This window comes from Phalacrocorax carbo, chromosome 1 (genome assembly GCF_963921805.1).
Source record: "Phalacrocorax carbo chromosome 1, bPhaCar2.1, whole genome shotgun sequence".
Classification (NCBI taxonomy): domain Eukaryota; kingdom Metazoa; phylum Chordata; class Aves; order Suliformes; family Phalacrocoracidae; genus Phalacrocorax; species Phalacrocorax carbo.
The window spans coordinates 43,436,254-43,458,660 of record NC_087513.1 but is presented as its reverse complement, the minus strand read 5'-3'; the positions used below and the strand labels follow the sequence as shown (position 1 = coordinate 43,458,660).

The window sequence follows — 22,407 nt, the reverse complement described above, 5'->3', positions numbered from 1 at the left end:
CCCAGGTGACATCACACCTTCCAGAGATATACCAAATACCAATTAAAACACATTTCCGTTATTCAGTGCTTTATTAGCTTTTTTTTTTCTCCAATTTTCAAAGACTCGATGCAGCTATAACCAGGAAGAGAAGTTTAAAAACGCTGTGAGAAAAGATACTTCCAAAGATTTCCATTCCATATTTTAGAATCTGATCGGTGGGATTAATTGCAGCACAAAATCCAGTTTCTGGAACATAAGATGGCATTAAAAACTAAGCCTTAAAATAAAAAAAACTGAATAACCAATATCATGTAACACTAATAGTTTAAAAATATTTGATTTAATTTGTAGAAAGAAAACCATGGAAATACAAACCAAATGTAAATATGATGCGGTTTTCTTAAATTTATAGGCAGCCTGAAATAACAGATCTAAGAAGCATGAAATGTCCCTTTTATCTTACTTGAAACTTGGAAGTTTAAATCTAATGTAAAATAAATATGATTTGCTATCAAAACAAATAACAAAGAAACTGCTGTACTGACATAATTTAGCATTTTTATGTTTAATTTGGTAAAAACATCAATGATTCTAATTATCTGAGGCAACAACAGAAATCCCACAGAGGACTATGGGTTTTGCAGCAGTTAAAGTTCTGCTTACTTGAGAAAACTGGTTATTTATTGTGGAAGTGATGGGCCAAAAGCCACCTGCCCAGCCCTTGGGCACCCACGATGGAGGTACCCCAAGGACGAACCTGGGCAGGGGGTTCTCATTCATAGCTCTTCTCCCACCAGGTCTTCACTGGGTTGCCAGCTGCCAGCACTTCCACAGCAGCCCTCCCTTTTGGTGCATGATGGCAAAGGCCCTGATTTTTTCTGGAGTTGATCTTAGCCTGAATGGGCTGAGAATGGTCTAGTGGTGAAAGATTTCTGAGCAAAGTCACGTAGGAGCCCCAGCTCTCAGGAAGTAAGGAGGTCCAGGTATAGACTGGGTACCTAAAACTTCAAGTTCTCTTGCTCTAGGCCTGTCACAGAGTGTGATACATTGGAAAAAGCGTGTAGATGCCTCTTTGCTTAGATCAAAAAAAAAAAAAAAAAAAAGGTGAATTTTTGAGATTTGTCTTCCTCCATACTTCTGGCTTTTACTTCTTTCTCTGGGCCATATTAATCCCATGAATGACTCAAGTGATCTCTGCAGATCTGCAGCACAGATTAAGCTCCAGGCAAGCAAACAGCAAATTAAAACATCTTCTCATTAACCTTACACGTTGGCCTTAATGAATGGCCCTCTATCCTCTACCTAGTCACAGCCCACTGCCTTAAAAAAAATAAAAGTATCCTTGCATCTCTCAACATCTAGGAAAGTGAAAATAATTTCAGTTTAGTCAAAGCAACCCCGTTGACATTTCTTCCGGTGCTGTGCATCTGCAGCACAGGTTAATTTAGGCAACCATCATGAAAACAGGACAATCTGTTTTCTATTTTAATCATGGCTATCAGAGAATATATTTATCCCCAACCCACTGAGCTATATGCTACCTATTTGTAAAAGCATCAGACTTGCTTAATGGGACAAATCCTGCTTTCAATCACACCTGCACAAGCTCATTCCCTTTGATTAAAATGAGCCTGTACAGGAGTAATTAAGAACAGAATTTGGAACACTACTTAATAAGCTGTCTTCAATCCCATCAGTCATTTCCTGGCTCTAAAGAAATAGCCAACCTTTGATAAACATAGATAACATCAAAGATTTGTTTGGTTTTTACTCGACATTCCAAAAGATATCAGATGAATATGCTGGGTTTTTTTTTTCCAACAACTCTCTGAGGTGCAGCTGTCTTGAATGTGTATCACTGTCAGTGTAACAGACTGGCAGGACCACATCTGGAATATGAGCAGTTTGATCACCCATGTTCAAGACATGTGTGTTAAATTGGGAGCAGCTGCAGGGAAGGGCTACTAGGATGCTCATAGGGAAGAAGAAACCCATGCGAGAGGAAAGAAAAGATATAATTTTGTTTATCTTTGCAAAAGAGAGGAAGGGGATGGGATTATTCCCTCACATATTCAAAAAGAGTTATCAAAAAGAGGGAAAACAACTTTTTAAAGTTAAATGACAGTATTAACAACGTAATAAATGGATGCAATCTCATCATGTGGGTTGCAAACAATTTCTAACAATGACATAAGTGAGTTTCTGGAGGAACCTTCCTGTTGGAGTTGTGGGGATTAACTAGTTTACAATGAACCTTCATTGGTTTATAAAAGGGTTAATATGGTTGCCAGTGACAGAAGACTGGACAGAATATCCCTTTTGGTCCTTTACCCTACACTTTACTGACTATTTAGTCAAAGAAATAAGTCTACACTTGTCTGTGAATTAAAAGAATGACTTCAGATCATAAACATCAAGCAACTGAATTATCAAGCTACTGTTTTAACTCAGCATTAGTTGAGTATGTTTTTATAATGATTTCTTTGCTTATTATCCTCCTTCCCATCTCTTAAGCCAACACCTCTACACTGGAAACTTTTCTTGCACAATTACTTGAAAATCAAACATGAGAAATAGGGAGGATTTTTCTAAACACTGTGTTTTTGTTACAAGTAAAACTGGTGGGTGGCAATGTTTAGCACTACCTACGACTGCAAAATTTTGGTGGTGACTGTAGTTTTATTTTCACAACAGTAATGTAAATAACGGAAATCAATAAAGCACTGCAGTGTAACTTTGAATCATCACATTTTTGAAGAAAGAGTTGCAGTATTTTTAGCAGCACAATCTATTATTAACAAACACAATTAACTGTTAGAATGTCTTCTACGGAAAACTTAATTTTAACTCCACAATCAGTGACCAGAAGCAGCTTCTAGTTGTTAACGTTGGACATAAATATGGCTTCAACAAACCCTGCAGATGCTGTGTTTGCAGGATCCTTGAAGAGTAGTTTAATTTTTTTCCCTAAGCCAGTATAAAAACATCCTGAACAGGCAGCTGGAATTGAATTTCACTGTGCCTCCAGAGGTGCAACCAGATTATATCCTCCTTCCCATCTGTCACAGCTCTGCACTTCCCATGCACCCTTGAAGCTATGCTCTGGTAATAGAATTATTTCAATTACCATATAGGAAAGGAGATGATAGGAAAAAAGATTTTAGTACCTGGTAACATGTTAGTTTTTTATAGTGGTATTTCCTTTCTCTGCCTCTATCTAGTGAACACTTTAGTCCTCACAGAATCACAAATTAATTTAGATCAGAAAGACGTTCTAGATGGCCTCTGGTCCAATGACCTGCTCAAAGCAGGTGTGGTTACATCAAGTTGCTCAGGGTCTCTTTTGGTTGAGTCTTGAATCGGTCTGAGGACAGAAACTCCACAACCTCTCTGGGTAGCCTGCGCCAGTGTTTCACCACCCTCAAGGTAAAAATATTTTTTCTAACTTTTAATCAGCATCTCCCCCACTGTAACTGCAGCTGTTACCTCTCATCCTATCATCCTGTATTTCAGAGAAGAGTCTGGCTCCATCTTCTCTATACCCATCTATTAAATAGCTGAAGTTACCAGTTTCTTATTCTTAAGGGACAAAAGGAGTGCCAAACTGGTTTTTGTAGTCCAGCATTGACACTGAAAGACTATCTCTGTGAGGTCTTAATTCAGACAGTGCTGAAACTTCTTCCAGATGTTACCATCATTAAACTACGGATTTAGCTGAAGAACTGAAATTTAAGCAATGCACAACATAGAAGCGCTGCTCAGGATGATGAGCGGTCAGCTAATTCTCTTCAGCAGTTTCTATACTTTCAGCATTTCAGGCAATAAGCAACTCCTGAGCACCACAGGGATTTGGGCACTTCAGGATCTATATGCCAGCCATGCAAAAGAGACCTGCTAAGCTCCTACAGCAATTACTGGAGAAGTCAATAAAATAAAACTGAACTGCAGTACATGCGTCCAGTTACAACTCAGTGTTCCCCTATTGAAATATTCCTTTAGTGTTTGAGCAAATCCACAGCAAATGTTAATTGCCAACGTATCACATACGTCCTGTAGGGTTATGATGATTTACATCAGCTAAGGATTTGCTCCATGGAGTGAGGTGACATTTGTGTTACTCCTGGGTCTATTAGTTATGTTTCCCATTTTATGGAAGTAACACAAACTTACACAATTTGGCTCACAAAAAATATATATCAGCAATTGCATACATCAGGCTGTTCTCTGCACAAGAAAGTATTTGGAATTACAGGTTATATTACACTTTTGAGCAACGTGTAGAAAAGCTAAGAACTCCCAATACTGAGCAATTAAGCTGTTATTCTGTTGCTAATATTTTAGGAGATTCAGAGGTTGTGGTTTTTTTAACTAATGCCTCTTTTTTCTGTTTTCGCTATAACCTAGTAAGCACTAAACTTCTGTGTTACTCTTCTCCATCTGGAACTTAAGCACCACTAGGAAGATAACTAAATTCTATGGCTAATTTCTATACAAGTCTAAGGGACTCTGGCAGATGGCACAATTTCCATCTTCCTCCAATTCTGTCTATGTAGAAGAATGTGTAATTTAAAGTAGTGGCTGGTATACTTTAAACAATTATACAGTCTCTTACACTTTTCCTTTAGTTGTTTTTCCTGCTGTATCTCTCTTATCAATCATTCTGGCAACTAAATTACATCTACTTCAGCCCTTCTTATACCAGTTGGACCCTGCAGTCAGCTTCAGAGGGGATACATAAGGGGCTGTAAATAATGCATTCAAAACTGCATTGTAAAATTAATCATTTGCTGAGGAGGATGGAAGAATTTGAGTTATACCCGTTTAGATTATCTCAAATGCAGCTCTGACTGTTGCTGCTAATCTTTGAAGAGACATAATAATTCCATATGAATTTCCATGCCATGGTGTTTAACAGGCATATAAATACAATGTGATATCGGATAGGACAAAGCACCAAGAATGCAATGCTGAATAGTGCAATATATAATTTCAGAACCTCCTAGTAAAACAGTATTTTCTATCTACTGTCCATTAATAAAAATACACAACTCCTTGAAAACATGAGCGTTGATAACTGTTAAAGCACTGCACTCTCTATTTTACCCACAAATCTACAGTAATATCCTCTTGGGTAATAAGCAAACATAGCAAAGTAGAAGATATCTGCAGGTATCAGAAAAAAAAAAAACCACAAAAAGCACTAGCTTACTTATCCTTGTGTTAACAGCCTGAACTCAGCAGTATATTGCAGTGTACTGCAGTATTCTGCAGGATCCCGGATAAAATGCCCTGTATTGTTACTAAATTATATTGCAACTTTTTACAAGGACTGCAGTGCAAATGTACAGAGTCTAGATATTCCTTTTAGCTGTAAAAAACTTAGTCTGAATGGTAACTATTTTTTATTAACTCATTGATCTATACAGCTGTCCTAGCAACTAACAAGCGCACCTGAAAACTCTGTCTATAAATTGTGGTGACCGCTCAGAAAACAGTTATGTTTAAGAGGAAGAAAGTATAAATACAATACCCCAGCTTCATGCACACTTCTATTTGCCGTATGTCCACAAAAATAAATACGCTGACTTTGGAAACTTGGATATTTTATCCTTGGTTATATTTATATTCTTCTATGCAATCATTGTGTACTATTACAGAGCCCTTGAGAATTTTAAGAAATGTAGTCACCATGTATTTTTGGGTCAGATTCTGCTCTCAGTTACAGAGATACACATTGAAGTAACCTCATCAAAGTCGGTCTATTACTCTGGGTTTATGGCATTCTGAGATGAGACCTTGGCTCTGAGAATTTTATTTTCATGTGAGATTTAACTTCAAGAGTCTCCTTTGCTGTTTGTTTGAAGCAAACAGATAATTATTAATACCAAATTTTACTGGAAGATGCTTGCTTTTATCGCCCTTTAAAATTCAAAATACATTTTGCTTTGTGATGGAGCTTAAAAGAATGGTAAGATATCTCCATCATGCAACTAAATGGCATCAATACGTGGTAAAATTGTCATTAAATAGCACATGCATCTAAAGACAAAGCATAGCTGCTTCTTCTCTCTGTTTATATATGCACCCTAACACGTATGTAGGCCATCCTATGTACCTTGCTGCAAATCGTCTGTATCACTGAGATTATTCCAGAGTTATATGGAAGCATACATATTAAGCACATTCAATGATACATTTAATTGAAACTCAAGAGGCTACCCACTGCGTATTAGAATAAATATAACCTATATTGTGCCTTTTTCTCCTCCCATATGATTTTCTGAACTACTTAAACAGTTTATCACTCATCCAAATTGGTTTTGAAGCTATGTTTAGTTGTGTGTAATGATATATATACTCCCTCAGAGCCTGCTTCAGCACCTCTTTAATCTTTAGCCAAGATTATCTGCAGTACTACTCACTAACAAAAACTGCCAGTATATTTTGCTTAATAATGTATTTGTCATTTTTATCAGATGTTAAGTTTGCCCACAACTGAGGGTAAAGTCCTCCAACAGCTGACATCTGAAATCATTACTCAAACCAGCCTGCCAGTCTTTCTACACTTACTCTGTCTTCTGAGCTGTACAAGAATGAAATGTCTCAGCTTCTCTATCATACAGCAAAACAAATTCAGGCAAAGTTTGATACACGTAACTGTAACTGAAAATGTCAGCAGTTTATTTTAGGATTTTTTAAGGTAACTGTGTATTTTAAGCAAATATTATTGAATATCAGCAAATAAATGTTGAGGTTCTTAAATTGCGAACAAGAATATTCTCTCTAGAAACCTGACTCATCCGTGACCTTTCAGAAGCAGCACAGGGAATGTATCATGTGATTTGCATTATTAATCAAAACATCCTGATTTTTAAATGGCAAATATTTACAATGGATTGCTTTTGTACAAGGTAGAGACTCAGAGTTCTTGCAAGAAATTATTTATACAGTAACATTAATTTAAAAATAATATTAGGAAAACACATGCTTGATGCTGTGACAGAAACTGGGAGATAAAACACATAGCAGCATGATCCACCATTGCTCTATCTGTTTTAGCTCTCTTTCCTAAATGGTAACACAAACCCAGTTTCCCTCCATGACCTTACCTATATATGAAAGGAGCTACTGTGGCAGTGTTGGGGTGGCTGTATTGCTGTTGTTGAGGAAGCTGGACAACACCATTTCCTGTGCCTTGGCCACTGCTTGCAGCCATCGAGGCCGACAGAGCTGCAGAGGACCCTGGGGTAAGAGCTGCGCTTGGTTCTTTCCCTTCAGAAGAAGCCAGACCAGAGGAAGGAGAAGCCTTCTCACTAAATTGAGATTTTGGTGTTGATTGGGTCTGGTTTCCTTTTGTAGTCCTCAGTTTCTCAGCCTCCTTACTTCCCGTACATGCGGATGAAGCGCTCTGCTTTGCTGTTGGCATCTTTGATCCAGGCTTTGGGATCCCACTAGAAGATGGTATTAAACTTTCCTTCTTGGCTGCTGTTGTCTTGCTTCCCTTTGGGATTAAGCTTGCAATTTTTGAGCTCTTCTTTGTAGATGTTTCAGTGACCTGGTCCTTCTCTTCCTTGACTGTTTTCTCAGTGCAAACTTTATTTTTGTCCCTGTTCTTTTCCTCTTTGTCCTTTGGCTGTAGCAAAGACTTTTTATTGCTGAGATTTTTGCTTCCAGCTTTTGGAGGGGTTAATTTCGGTGATACTTTAGGACTGCTACTTGTGGAGCCGCCACTGTTCACCCCACCACTTAAGACATCCATTTCACCACACTCTGAAAAGGTATCATCCTCTCTCCCACTGTCACTGGGTCCTGAGCTTAGTGACAAAGGAGGTCTCAGAGCAGTCCTAGCGTTAACCAGCTTGAATTTTTCCAGCATAGATTTTTGTCCAGATGAAGGGGGCTTCACACCTTCAGAAGGGGGTGGTTTGAGCCTGTCTGAAGATGGAGTAGGGGAGGTTGCAGGACTAGGCTGCTTCACGGACAGCATGGTAGAGGTTGCGCTGTGTTTGACATTCATGGATTTGCTGCGCCATGGCTTGCTGGCACTTGGAGAGGGTATGGCAGAGACCTGCTGCTGCCCGGTGCTGGTGGGATGCTGCACATTTCCATTCATGCCTGCAGATGGGTGAGGGCCTTTTGGTGAATCTGCTTAAAAACCAGAAAGAACCATAATGGTACAGTTATTCTCCCATCTCCTGCTTGAAAGTGATACCATACTCCTCTGGCATTTAAAACACGTGATTTATCATAAACATAATTTACATGTGCATGGAACATGAAGTATGCTAACTGAAATGCCTCCCCCCTGCCCATCACAGTGTTGTGCAATACTTCTAGGAGCTCAAGAAAGCCTTGGAAACACCTTCCTTGTAACCATTTCATTATGCAAATTAAATCTTCCTATTTAAAGATTTTATCTTTAATAAGTCATAAAGAAATTCTTCCAGTCACTTGTTAATAATAGAATACTGAGAAATGGAAGAAGAAAAGAATGCTACAATATTGGAAGAAAAACAAAACCAGAGAAAGATGATTTTGATGTTTAGTGAAAGCAAAATATGTGCTAGAAAGCTGAGGTTTTGGGTGGGAGGAGGAGGACTGAGTAATACTGAAATTAAATGGATACAATCAACATTCACAAAAGCAAAAAAATGGCAAGTGACTGTGTTTTTTTTTTTGTTTTAAGTACCGTTAACAACCTCTAGTAGCTGACTTAAGGAACTTACCCCAGCGCACTTTCATAGGTGGGAAAAAAATATATCAACAATTTCACCAGTGTCAGTACTTGAAAGTTACGGTGATATCTACATGGGTACAGCAACCAATGATAGCTGTTTTGGGCCTGAAGCTCAGGTAGGTACAGAAGGCTCATTTACATGGCTCTGGTACCTCCACTACATTTACATCATTCAGGACCTTGAGGAAATCTTCAGAATGAAGGAGAACAAGACCCTTCTGCAATAATAAAACTGTGCTATTTCACAACCATGATTTTCAAGAAAGTCATCTAGCCTTATTAAGCAAAACAGACGAATGCACAAAAGGGTTAAGTTCTTCTGTATCAACCTCAGATTTCCAAGACATACCTGAGTATCTAAACAGTATTGCTCTGGAGCATCAGAGATATGAAGTGGTAATGGCACTCACGTATGTGGTACATAGCTATTTCAGCAGATGACATATTTCCTCTTAGTGTATCTATCTTGTCTTGCCATTCATTCTCGGCATTGCCAGTAAATTAGGTGTAAGCCTGCCTATATAGTATATCAAATTCAGTACTACAAGAAAGCCTATGAAACACGCAATGCAAGTATAGTTCATGTAAAGGCAAAAAGAGTACTTGATGCGTTGCATACACACATGGAGCCAAAGTCATGCCTTGGGGCCCCCGTCTGAATAATATAGTAGATGAGGACACTGAAGACATTTGTCCCTCAGCGCAGGGTTTTGAAGTTATGCTTCCTTTTCATTTTTGCAGTCTCAGCCCTAAGGTCCTTGTACAGATTAGACTACCCCACCTGGAGGTCTGAAGGCCACTAATACACATAGGAAAGAGCATTCTGAGCATCCTGAAGGGGAGCTGTTTTTCCTTTAACAAAGAGAATGCAAACATAGCAAAATTTACTTCTCTAAAGAGCATTAAGAAGTTCTAGTTTAAAAATAATAATTTAAAAAAAATAACATGACAGAAATGTAACAGCTTTACTTGCTTAATGCTACTAACAACTGGACCTCAGCAGGCCAATCACCTCCACCTTCAATAGATGCTGTATAATTCCATCTCCCAGAGTTTTTCATGTGCTCCTCAGCCTGATATGCAAGTCCCATTAGCAAGTGCTAAATGAGCTCAGTTTACCTTCACAGAAGGTTTCAAACAAGTCTGCTCCATCCAGTTATGAGGCAAGAAAACGTTAACTGGTACGGGTTGCCTCAACATATTTTTTTGGGGCAGGTGAGGTTACGGCTTACTCCCGAGGCTCCAGGTAGCACCATGAACATGGGCAGCTGCAAAACAGATCCCTCCATTGTGACCAAGGCAGGAATTGTGGCTGGGCCCCTCCTATTTTCTGGTGAGCCTCAGATCATGGAAGAGAGCCTGGAGCCAACAACAGCTGTTGGAAATTACTGCAGCCCTCAGGTTTCCTTAATTTATACCAGGGATCAGCCCTGTGGCTGTTAGCCCAGGACTAGATGTGCACAGGACTTTCTTGCACACATCTTGCCTTGCACTAAGCTTGCCTTAATTACACAGGAGGATTGGGGTCTTTAGCTATCCCAATAGTTTTGCAGAAGAACAATTCACCATAAGAATATGCAAAGCTAATGCAGAATACATGTAACAATCTGTGAACAGCAGGATGCCACTGCACTCTGTTGTATTAATTGTGTTACATTTGTATGGCTTCAGGCTATTAGTTTTACTACATGAGAGAGAAAAAAGTGTTCTGATTAAAAAGAAGAATGTATGCCTTGCCATATTTCCTGCTACATAATATTAAACTCATTGGTGGGGGGGAAATTGTAAAAAGAAGACTATTTACTGTTTCATCAACAGTGTGTTCTGCTACATATATAGAAAAAAACCCACAGGTTCCTGGAAACACTGGTACTTATTTGATCCCTATGAAATCATAAACAGCATCAAAAAAGTTACAGAGAAGTTTAACTTGCTTTTAACCTTCAATTTAAAGTGTATCCTTAATGTTTCCACAAGAAATGCAGACTGCATGCTCTCAAGATATATTGAAAGCCTGTCTGTATATTTAAAGATGTGGAATAAAAAGATTTTTTTCCCCCCAGCCCAAATGCATTACCTGAAGCTGTGCATCATCAATTGCTTTCTGCACATTCAATTGGGATTAGCTGTAGCTGTTCATTACATGAAATCTGTCCCCACCTTGTGGTGATGTTGATACAGAGTGAACCCAACCTATGACAAAGGTTTCATAATTCTATAAACTAAATTTTACAAGAAGACAGTCTTCTGTTTAGGGCCTAATCCCCTTATTGCTGAAATGCATAATCAGCTTGTGATTAAACCAATTTTGCATTCTGCTTGAGAGCTCAGCCCAACCTGCACTGAGAAAGCAGAACAGCAACAACCCCCAGCCATTCAGTGCAAAAGAGAAATTTCTTCCAGAACTCAGCAAGACTGTGACAACTGAATGGAGATTTTCAAGTCCACTTTTTATAGGCTGTTGCACAAATAAAGGACACCTGAGGGTTTAAACTTGGGCCCAATATATAATCAACCTCCTCTGTCTTCTTGGCTGTGACCTTTGCTGTGTTCTGTGCTGTTGGAGAAGACAGGACCTCTGTGACAACATTGCTCTATAGTTAAGTACTGATAATCTAAATATTCTGTGGGAGGTAGATGCCCAGATTAGAGTATCCAATTTTAGTCACTCACAACAAAAAAGGTTAGTAGAAAATGGAAGAGCTGCAAGGGATTGCTATAAGGATGTTTGGAGGAATGGGAGATTTATCTGGTGAGATTAAAAAATTCAGCTTCTTCAACTGTCCCTTTCCAGCTGTCCATGAGAAAGCGGCTACCCCCTAACAGCACAGGAGGAGAACTTCAACAGGGACAACTGGCAAAGTACTGGCACCAGAAAAAATGTAAACAAATTATCTATAGGTGTATGAACCAGCCACAGATGAACAATGATTTGCGTCATCAGACAATCGAGTTCAGGACAGAGTTTGTCAGAGCTGGTATGGGCAAAACAACAAAATACTGTTGAAACCCAGTTTGGGCAAAACACCATACCATTTTATATTATTAAGTTATATTGAAAAGCAGGCAATTAAACTCCATGACACAGAGACCCTTACTACTGTTCAGATACAGTGTTTCTAACCTCTGAAGTGTAAGTATTTGTTTTTAAAATTTGACTTGAATTAGAACATAATTTCTTTGCTGGAGTAAGAACGCCCTGGGTATCCACCTTATTAGCAATGTGAATAATTACTTTATTAAAACAGTTTAATTTTCATAGTTTTATTTTCATCTTTATTTCATTAAGTCAGAAGCATATAGATGTGACGTGACCTGGAAAACAGATGTGTTCTTTGAAATCCATCCATAAGCTGCAAAGCCCAGGAAAGAAAACAAAAAAAGATCAGCTCACGAAAGCCCTGCAGATGATTTTCAGCTAATGGTATGTTTATTGGTTTGGTGCCTTCTCTATTCCTGACTTAACCACAGCTACACACAGTTACCTGTGTCACAGCAGTGGTTGGGCCTGTGGGTAAAAACTGGCAGCTCTCAGTAAAGAGCAAAGCTGCATTCACTCAGGAGAGCTAAGTTTCTTACTGTGTGAACTACTCCCTAAGCAATGGTCAAAAGAGATAACATTAATGACATACTAAATAACGAAATACTAAATAAAAGACCCATATCACATCTTACTTTGGATCACCTTCAGGTCTCCTCTAACTCTGTGATTACATACCCATTCCCCATTGTGACTGAATTGGAAACTGTGTTATGCAGGAATGGATTTCAAGTATTACATATAACTGGGTTTAAAAAAAACCAAAACACTTTTCTGAGTTCCCCTTATAGCACATACAGAAAGGTGTACAGCAGAGAGAAATGCACCAAAAGTGGTCTGCCCTTGAAAATGTCTGGAGATCCCAACCTCTAATGACTATTTACCCAGAACAAGTTACCTCTTTTTCCACTTCAGTTTATGCAACACTCATGCAGAATTACAAGCCATTTACTGTATGATCTGTGTCTCAGAAATTAGAGTGTATGGACTGTATATCCATTCAATGGAAGCTATTAAAGTTATTTTGCTCCATGCATCTGCATCAGAAGCAAAATTTGAAATGTAAGGTTTATTGTGTGTCACACTGTAAGGAAAAATCAGATTTTCAATGTATAGTGACACTTTTTTTTAAAGAGGTGTTTGTTATTATTACCGTTACTATTGTAAGTGCTGAAGTCTTTCCTAAACAAGTTATTTGAAAAACTCAGGTCATAGAACATCCTCAAATACTTCAAAAAAGTATCAAAAGACTACTTACAAATTTCATGGTAATGTTAAAAAATTAGCCACTATAATAATTAAAATGAAAATATAGTATGGTTCAATTTTTCTTCTCTTTAGACAAATAAGTAGCATGGTGAATTCAAATACAGGTTCTCATGTGTTTATTTAGGGTATTATAAAAAAATATCGCTTTGTTATCTTTGCAGTCCCAGAGTAATTTTCTGTAATTAACTTCTGCTTTATACTCTAAACCAAACTTGTATTTGATTTATATTCTCATGTAAAATCAATGTTCTTCCATCGATTCTGCTGTTTTGAAAGAAAGAAAAAAAAGCAGACAGAAACATCTCAAAGATAGTACTCTGTAGTTATGCAACATTACATTTTCTATATCCTGTAAAATGAGTTGAATGATTATATGCAAACAAAGCCACCCCTTATCCTCTCGCAAGTAATGACTTCACTAAAAATCTCATCAAGGTTCTCATTCTCTGCTGTAAAGAAATGGGAAAGTGAAGAAAACCGTCATGCAAAAAAGCCACGCACATTTGTAATGCAGTGCAAACCTAAGGAGTCAAAAGACAGTTTCCAAGTAACGAGTTAAGAGTATTAATGTCTACAAGCATGGCTCACCTTGAGTCATTTCACTCTCACATATTTCAGCACCAAACTTATGTCAACATTATGAAGCAATTCTAAAACCTAAACTGCTGTACATACCTTCACTCAAGCAGCCACATCTACTTCAAAACTTCACTATCGTATTTGTGAACTATACAGTGTCTGTTCAGCTTTCACTCTGATCTCTTTCTAGTTTTAGCCTGGATGTCTCGCCATAAATAAGTCCTTGATAAAATAAATCCCACCATAGAAGTATCTAAAACATTCAACCCTGATAGTGAAAATAAAGAAATAACTATTGAAAGGATTGTTTTATATCTTCAGATACAGCTAGGGGCAAAGTGTGTTCATCAGAATTTTGTAAAAAAAATCTGGATAGCTGCCTGTTGCTTGGATGAAGAACATTCACTGCATACTTGTTCCTCCCACAGACCCCAAGGATGCAAACGGGTACTATGTATATTGTATCATTTTCAACTGTATTCTAACCCAGAGATATGAATAAAATGCTGTTCATTACACAAAGGGAGAAAGAAGGGGGGGAAGGGGATGGATTAGTTACACAACTCAGAAAGCTGAAGTTTTACATTATTCTTTCTGAGATAAAGCCTGAAGAGGCGCATTTTTCCAGGAAAACAGTGTCAGGGTGGGAGAAACGGAAGGACCCAGGGAACTCTGTTTCCATAATAGAAGTTCATATTTAAAGGAGGCAATAAAACATGAACAATGAACTCAAATCCCTGTAAAATTTCATTACATTTGACATAATTTCCAATACTCTACTCAGACATATATATACTAGGTAAGGTTCTGAACGAATGGATGCATGTAATAGCCTGATGCAAGTATAATATTCTGAGTCTTCTCCATTAGAGGCTAAGACACAAAGTCCCCTGAAAATTATGGCAGCTTCCTTTGGGTATGAGTAGACCTGAATATGGTCCAAGATTATAGGCATCCAATATGGATTCATTTTTACTTCAGAACAGTCACCCAGTGATATTTTCATCAAAGAGGGATAAAATATAACTTCTTGAAAGTTTTCAGTTCTGAACTTTAATCCCAACTCTACTACAGGTAGAGAACCCTATCTTCTTGGGTCTTCCTTACCAAGTCTAAATACTGAATTAACTTCTTTAACCCTTGTGGATGGGTTCTTTTGGTGTTTTGTTTTTGGTTTTTTGGTTGGGTTTTTTTTGCCTCTTTTGTGTTATATAAAGTAAGCTTAGTAACTTTTAATCACTTACCTTTTTCATTTCCGTTTGCATATTGTGGAGGTTTGTTTTTGTCAATGCTGTTAAAGCTCTGGCTTCTCCGATTTAAATTAGAAGCTCCCTGGACTTTGGTACTGCTGCCTGCAGCTGGCACCCTTGAGGGTCCTGGAAGCCTGGAATGGTATAATCAGAAGCCACATCACTTTATGTAATGCAATGTATAGAGGAGGCTGTATGCAAATATCAGACCAGAATTTAAAACCAACAACTGAAAAGAACAATTTCAGGTAAGCAACAATGAACAGGAGGGTTCAAATTAGTTAGACTCCACAAATGCAAATAAAAGCTTATCCTTACGCACACAAAAGGGAAAAGATGCTTTCTAGAGTCACAAGACATGTAAGAAGATACTTTGCATTTGCCATTAACATTGCTAAAACTGATTCACCCTAAAAAAGCATTAAAGTGCAATATCAACTTCTATTTAAATCTGTCACTTTTGAAGAGGAAATGTTACAGAAATTGATTAGAAAGCATAACAATACATATTTGAGAAATATTTTGTATCTCTTACTCTAGTAAAGGTTTCACAGCTATGTTTAGCATAAAAGCTAGCTTTTTACTTGTCATGTTTGGTTATTTTTCAGAGGGCTATTGGCTAAAGAACTTCCACCTTATTATTTTAAATGAAAAATATTGATAATATATATTCGCCCTAGATGTTACGGATGCATGTATACCTTTCAGATAGAAGCATATCATGTAGACTATACAGTTCATTTGTAAGTATTTGCTGCCACCATCTGAACCTTACTGTGTGGCCATGCTAAGAAAAAAGGTGTACACTCTTGTCCCTGGCATCTGTAAGCCTGCATCCTTTCTCTGCCTGCATCTGTTCTCTGATATAAGATTCTTTAATACCTGCTTACTTCAAACTTTCTGCAGCAACTTTGTGGGCACCCCCACAGCTTTCCAGTTTTGTTATCTGATAGACAAAATGAAATGCTGGGATCAGCAAGAGGCTTTTGCCATACGAGAGGAATATCTCTCTTCTGTTTCTCACCTATTGGAATGATATGATGATTTTAATAGTGGCAATACAAATTATACCAGAGTTATCGAATTCTGACAGTTTCACTATATTACAAAAAAGCAGCATAAGAAGGGAGAAAAAACCATGTTACAAAGAATTACAAAATGTTAGATTTCTTCCAAACTTTTTTTCTGTTTAATATACTTGTATAACAGGTTCAAATAATTTTATTTTCATTAGCAAATATATGTAAACAGCTCCATATTCTCTTCCTTTACCAATTTAAGCCTCAGAGAGCTAATCCATTAGCTATTTTTATGGCTCATTCTGGCCGCCAGCCTGCCCTGCTAGTCTCTGTGTCGAGCCCAGAGCAGACTGTCTCTGTTCTGCAGCTGTACGCATGCTAACCTTTACCATGACCCATGAATATGAGTGATCTTCTGTTCCCTGAAGAATGTGCTAAAACAAACTTAAAAATCCATTTGCTCCTTCTCATTACCCTAATTTGACAGGCAGTAAGAGCCCTGAGATCGCTTGTCAAAGGTAATGAAAAAAGCAATGAGAAGGCATGTGCAACACTGGAAACTCATCTCTTCTGTTAAAATATAAAATACTACTGCATATATTCTGCATGCCAGAATTCGAGAACTTGTCACAGTAAGCACATTATACATGAGGTCATTTGTTCTACACACTTTCCAGTTTACCTCATTTGCTGTCTTTTTTAATTGAATTCAGGTTTAAAATTGCTCTTGCAGAATCATGTTAAGCAGCTAAGGAAATGCAAAGAGGAGAATAACAAATAAGGGACAAGTCACATACCTCTGAAAAGCCTTCGGAAACACTGCCACAGATTTAAAGTATTAGACAATAAGACTGTTAACCCCGACAAGTTGAATGTGGACAAGACAGGAGCATCAGCAATAAGGAAAACTGAAGACCTATAAATGCAGGTGCAAAGCAACTGGACCGTGGTATAGCTCATTCCAAGCTATCACCAGCAACTCAAATCATGTTAGTGCGCTATACTGCAAAATGCAATCTTTACTGTAGATTATGCAATTTAGAGTTCATTGTTCTCACCAATGAACTGTACAGCAAAGGTATAATTAATGAACACATTAATTATCCCCCACAATAAAAAGCTAGAAACAAGATTAAGCTTTAGACCTCAGTTTCTTTCTTCTGCAATCTGGCTTGTAGATTTTAGTGCTCATGGAAGTGATAAAGTAAAAGTACTGATGAAATCTGAAGCAGGGCAGCTCCTACACACAGCTCTGTCAAATTCACTGCCAAAACAAAGCATCTCATTAGTGGGGACTGTGTGCAGGCTACTCTTGACAGAGCAGAAGGCTTGGAAGTGGTTCTTTTTTTCTGCTCTATTTCGCTTCTGTATGAACTTGGCTCTGTGAACTCAGCTTCTCAGGTGGGTTTGCGACACATGCAAGACAGCTAGTAGGAATTGGGATGGACTCCCAAACCTCTTTTCACTCATGACTAAAGTAAAGATTTGAGCCAGAGAGTGGAGAGCACTAAAATCACCAACTAATCCTTCACATCCAATGTTTTACATGCAGGATACAAAGATGCAGGATACATAACAACCAGAAATATTACTAATATACAGTACAAATCAGCTCCTTCCAGTCCATACAAGGCTTTCCGGTGGCAAAGCTCATCGTTGCAAAGCTTGCACGCATAACATAAATACACATTGTTTAATGTCTGCTTATGTCCAAAGGATAAAATATCAATGGGCATATACTTGCTTGACTATCACTAACAAGCAATAAATTAGAGATATTTAACTGACCTAGAAGTCTTTTTTTGACTGGTTGCAATTCCACTGTGATTAGACTGAGTTGCATATCTGGCTGTGAGACTGTATGAGAAGAAACAGAGAAATTGAATTAAAGAATTTCTTTGAACATGTATAGAAAGAACACACTTACCAGCAAACTATGAGTTAATGAATGCAAATTGAACATGGATAGAAAACACAAATTAACTGGCAAAAATATGAAATAATGCAAACATGCAGAATTTTATGAGAGATGCAATGCACAGATTATGAAATAATGGATATTGTTATAACTTGTCTCATTTGCTAGGAATTATCTTAGGTATAGACAATGCAGGCAAACTTCCAGTGACTGAATTACTGAAGTCTAGCTCAATTCACACAGAGTGCACCTCAAAACTTTGTGCCTTTTTTTTTTCATCCACAAAAAGGACTAAGCACAAATATACAGCTACTAGTTTCTCCAGCAACCTGACTGGGTTCACAGTCTGGACTTAGGAATGAATTTGTTACACCAGATGCAATGTGGACTCAGAAAAATTCCTGCTAAGGAAAGGTAACCCTCCTGACAGTAAAGCTAAATGGAAGAAGCATCCCATCATAGTTTTCATTACTGTCACAGCAGCACAGGTCACGTATGTGAGGCATTACCTAGGCAATGAATCAGACGCTTCATTAGGAAAGCCCTGACATGTGCTTAGACTCACTGTTAAATTCCATAGGAAAATGCCCCTTTGTCTATTAAGGCATCCAGAAGAATTTCTGCAACAGAAGATATTCAGTGCTACTGGGCTAAAATCTGTTCCTTTTGACGCTCAACAATGTGTCATTACTAAGCAGCAAATTTATGCCTCTATTCTTTTAGACATTTGCATAAGGGATATATCAGAGGTACGGCCAAGGTAAGGCCTCATGCCAGGTAATTTCAGATACTATAAACAGGTGCATCCTTTGGGATCCGCACAGCCTAAGGATATAGACCGGTGCCTAAGCCAGGTGCAATCACAACATCAAATTCCTTGCAATTTTTAAGGAAGTGACACAGAGAACTGAGTAAACAGAAACTCTGGTAGTCACAGATTGCTTTTTTTGTCTCTTACAGTTCTACATCTTCAAGCAATTCTTCTGAGTAGCAGCAGAAACCACAGTCCCAGCTTTATAGACTGGCAGCACTTATAAGAAACACCTGGCAGTATTGAGTCTGCCAGAAAAGTGTTAAGCAATTTCTGTTAGTCCACTGAAGCAGACAGCCTAGGTATGGAGCAGATGGGAGAAGTCCTCAAGGGAGAAAGGTCTTCCCATATTGGCATATCAGCCTTGAAGGGGGGCAAAGGCGAGGCACAAACCAAGGGACCATGTGAGACTTGAATGGGATACATGATTATTTGTTACTTTACCAAATTAAACTCCAATAAAGGGTTCAGCATTGCCTCTGTGTCTGTCAAATACAAATGGCACGTGCACATAATGAATGTGAGAGTACTTCAGTCTTAAGAGGGCAAAAAGGAATTATTCAATATACAAAAGCAGCATTCAATTCTCTGACACATGTCTTTGCAGTAATGCTGACAAAGTGCTTTTTATAACTTCTGTGGAAATTATAATAAGTTATAATAGTATCATAATGATTACAGTTTATATATTTTATCTATCTAGTCATTGTTATATTAAATTATATTTCACTTACAGCTATCTTTCTTAATAATGCCTGAACTTACAATACGAATGTGACACAGGTTGTTTTGCTGAAATTGCTGAATTTGTGCCTGGCATAATAGCCCACCTTTTGATGAGATCTTCCACTTAACGTTTTTTTCAACATATTTTAAATGAAGACATCTAGAAATGGTTAGTTGATTATCTGCATTAGCTAAACTAAGAAGATTGTGAGGAAAATGGTATGTCAAATAAAACCTTAGTACATTTATGTTGTAAAAGGTAAAATGATACACAGTGCAATCAACATGGACAGTGAGCTGGAAAAACAGAGTGAATAGGATGCATTGCCATAGCGTATTGTAACTTTTCTACCTCAAACAACACAATTCCAAAATACCTGGAAAGATCAAATAACTTAATCTCAGTGATGTTGCCGAGTTGTTGATAAGCCAGCCCATAGACAGATGGCACCTTTTTTTTTCTTTTTCTTTTTAATAGCAATAAGTGCCTGAAGCACCTATCTGGAAATGCTTGCTAGAATACTTTCCTTCTATGCCTGTTACTTGGGGTCTATCCACTAGCAAATTCATGAAACGTCAGCCTAACGTCTGCTTTCAAAATTTCCAGACAGGCTTCAATGTGTCAATGTCAGTAGAGCACCATTTCCACTGTGACTGAGTAAATTTATTTTCCAAAGTAATGTGACAAATGAAAGGGAAAAAGAGAACTTTAACAGCTCATAAACCAGGTGCATCAAGTTCCTAATGACTTTGGGTTTTCCTTCTCAGTTAGCACTGGATATGCTGGACCCGTTACAGCTGTGCACGGATGCCTGTTTCCCAGCTGCTGGCCCCACTATTACAGATGTGAACTGCAACACAGTTGCAGACTAGACTTTAGCCACTCTTCTAAATGTATAAACAAATATTTACTGGCTGCTCTCTATCGTCCTACCAGTCTTTGGGTACCATCTGGCAGCCAGGAAAATAAACCCGTTTTGCTTAAAACAGTTATTTTTTATGCTTACAGATCCCTGCAAAGGTATAATAAATATGTCCCTGCAATAAGGCAGCAAATGCATATTAATAAACGCGACAATACAAGCATAACGCTACAGCATTTAGGACAAAGAAAGAGGCTGGAAAGGGAGGGCTGGAAAGGGAGATTTTGAAAGCCTCTGGTTCTCAGCTGTCTGCTCCCAAGACCCATAACAGTCCTACCAGCAGTCTTCCCCGACATAATCACAGCTTCAACTCCTCAGAGGAGCCACAGCAGTCACCTGCAAAGCCCAGCCACAGTGCACTGGCATGAAGGGGACATAAAAACGACAGAGGAGACCATCCCTGACTGCAGAGCCTGCAGGACACCCCGCTGCTCCTGCAGCTACAAACCCAGCATTGCAATGCTGGGGGCATTTGCAGCACTGGACCTGGGCCAGGACCAGGCATCATGCTTAGCTTTCCTCTTCCACCTAACTCACAGGGCAAGAGAAGGCAGCTACTCCTGATTAAGCAAATTCTATTCAAAGCAGGTAAGATGGCACACACACCCCTGATCCCAAATCCTTAGAAATCATCTGGACTCTGCAAATTGGCTTCCAGGTGGAAATCAAGCCCCAAAATTTTCTCACAAACCAAGGAAACACTGGTCAACACAGCAGATATGAAACAGTGACAGTGGGTAATTTCTGTTGTTGATCCCTTGGTTAAATGATGTGAGAAAGTGGAATAAGCATCCTGAGACTGCCCACAAAGGCAGTTCAGCGCAGAGGTAGCTGGGGTAGTATTGAGAAGGAAGGTACAGAGATGTTAGAGATTGTACTGACCCTGAGGTGCTGATGGGGAACACCACGGCTGTACTACAGCCATGCTGGTTGCAGGAACCAGGACTCGGCGCTACACCACGTGGCTGTGCAGCACAGTCAGTTGCACTGGGGAGCTGTGAACCATGCTCCACCAAGATGGGGAACTGATCGAGGGGATGCAGTTGCAGGCAGGATGAAAGGGTTTAAGAAATGGTCCTAAAAGGTGTAGGGGAACCTAGGAAGTCAACATAAGCTACAATACTAGAGGTTCTTAAATGCCCTCCCACTGAAAATGAAGTGAAATATTCAACTGAAATGGGAAAATAAGAACAAAGATGATGCAGAGGGAAGACAAGTGACTGCTCAACACTGGAGACTAAACTGCCAGAAAGTCTGTCTTTATATCTATATCTATGTCTATATCTATATATATATCTATACAGGTAGTGTGGTATATCAAGAAAGAAGCAGATCCTTGAAAGTGTGTACACCACATAAATCTGAAGGATGGAGCTCCTATAAACCTGGATACAGAGCATGAATCAAGCTGAAAATATTTTAACCTCCTTCTTCAAAAAGTAACCCATGCAGTGTCACCCTGAATATCATCTACTTTTTATTAACTCTCTTTTAGAAAGTTCAAAAGGATCATGTTACATCAGACTGCCACTTTCCCATAATGTTAAGAGTCACATGGTGGTTCTAAAATGCTAGCTATGTGATCTGTTAAAATTAGATGAAAGGCAAAGTTGTTTGTAGTATGCAATCAAAGTCTTTCTACCTTACTGGCATATTTGAATTTTAATAGCTGTTGATCTTATAAAGTACATTTGTATCACCAGGGTGACTGCACTCCAGAACTGTTCAGGATTTTTCTATTAGAATGATTCCCTGATAAAATGTAGTTCAAAAAAAATGCATTTTCAATGTAAAAATTTCCCCAGAAGGTCTTGATTGTGCTGTACACCTTTTTTTTTCTTTTTTTTTTTTTTATTTTAATTTTTTTTTCTAAAACAAGCTCCTTGACTGTATAATTCTCATCAGCCTGCCTGGTAAAAAGCATGAGAGATAATATTCTAAGGTTCACCTGACTCCAAATCCCAAGTGTGCCTGGAGAGATGCCACAGGAAACAATGGTTTCCAGGTTCCTCACCATACCAAACAGTCTGAGTGGGCAAAAGATCCCTGATTCTTCAAATGGAAAGCCAAGGAACACTAAGAAGGAAACCAAAAAACCTGAAATTTTCCATGAATTATATTTTTCAGACATTTATTTCCCTTTTTAGCCCAGT

At 38.4% G+C, this 22,407-nt stretch overlaps 1 protein-coding gene across 4 annotated transcripts in view; it reads right to left on the bottom strand.

The window, feature by feature from the left end:
- The window catches only part of NAV3 (neuron navigator 3), a 411,830-nt gene that overhangs the window by 128,523 nt on the left and 260,900 nt on the right, over window positions 1-22,407 (bottom strand). For 2 of the 4 annotated variants that reach the window (XM_064450028.1, XM_064450020.1), the window contains exons 6-8: window positions 17,665-17,733; window positions 14,852-14,991; window positions 7,092-8,130 (exon numbers count right to left, since the gene is read on the bottom strand). In XM_064450028.1, coding sequence (XP_064306098.1) covers window positions 7,092-8,130; window positions 14,852-14,991; window positions 17,665-17,733 — 1,248 coding nt within the window. The remainder of the gene's footprint in view (window positions 1-7,091; window positions 8,131-14,851; window positions 14,992-17,664; window positions 17,734-22,407) is intronic. The other 2 variants (XM_064450013.1, XM_064450036.1) reach the window with 1 other exon arrangement.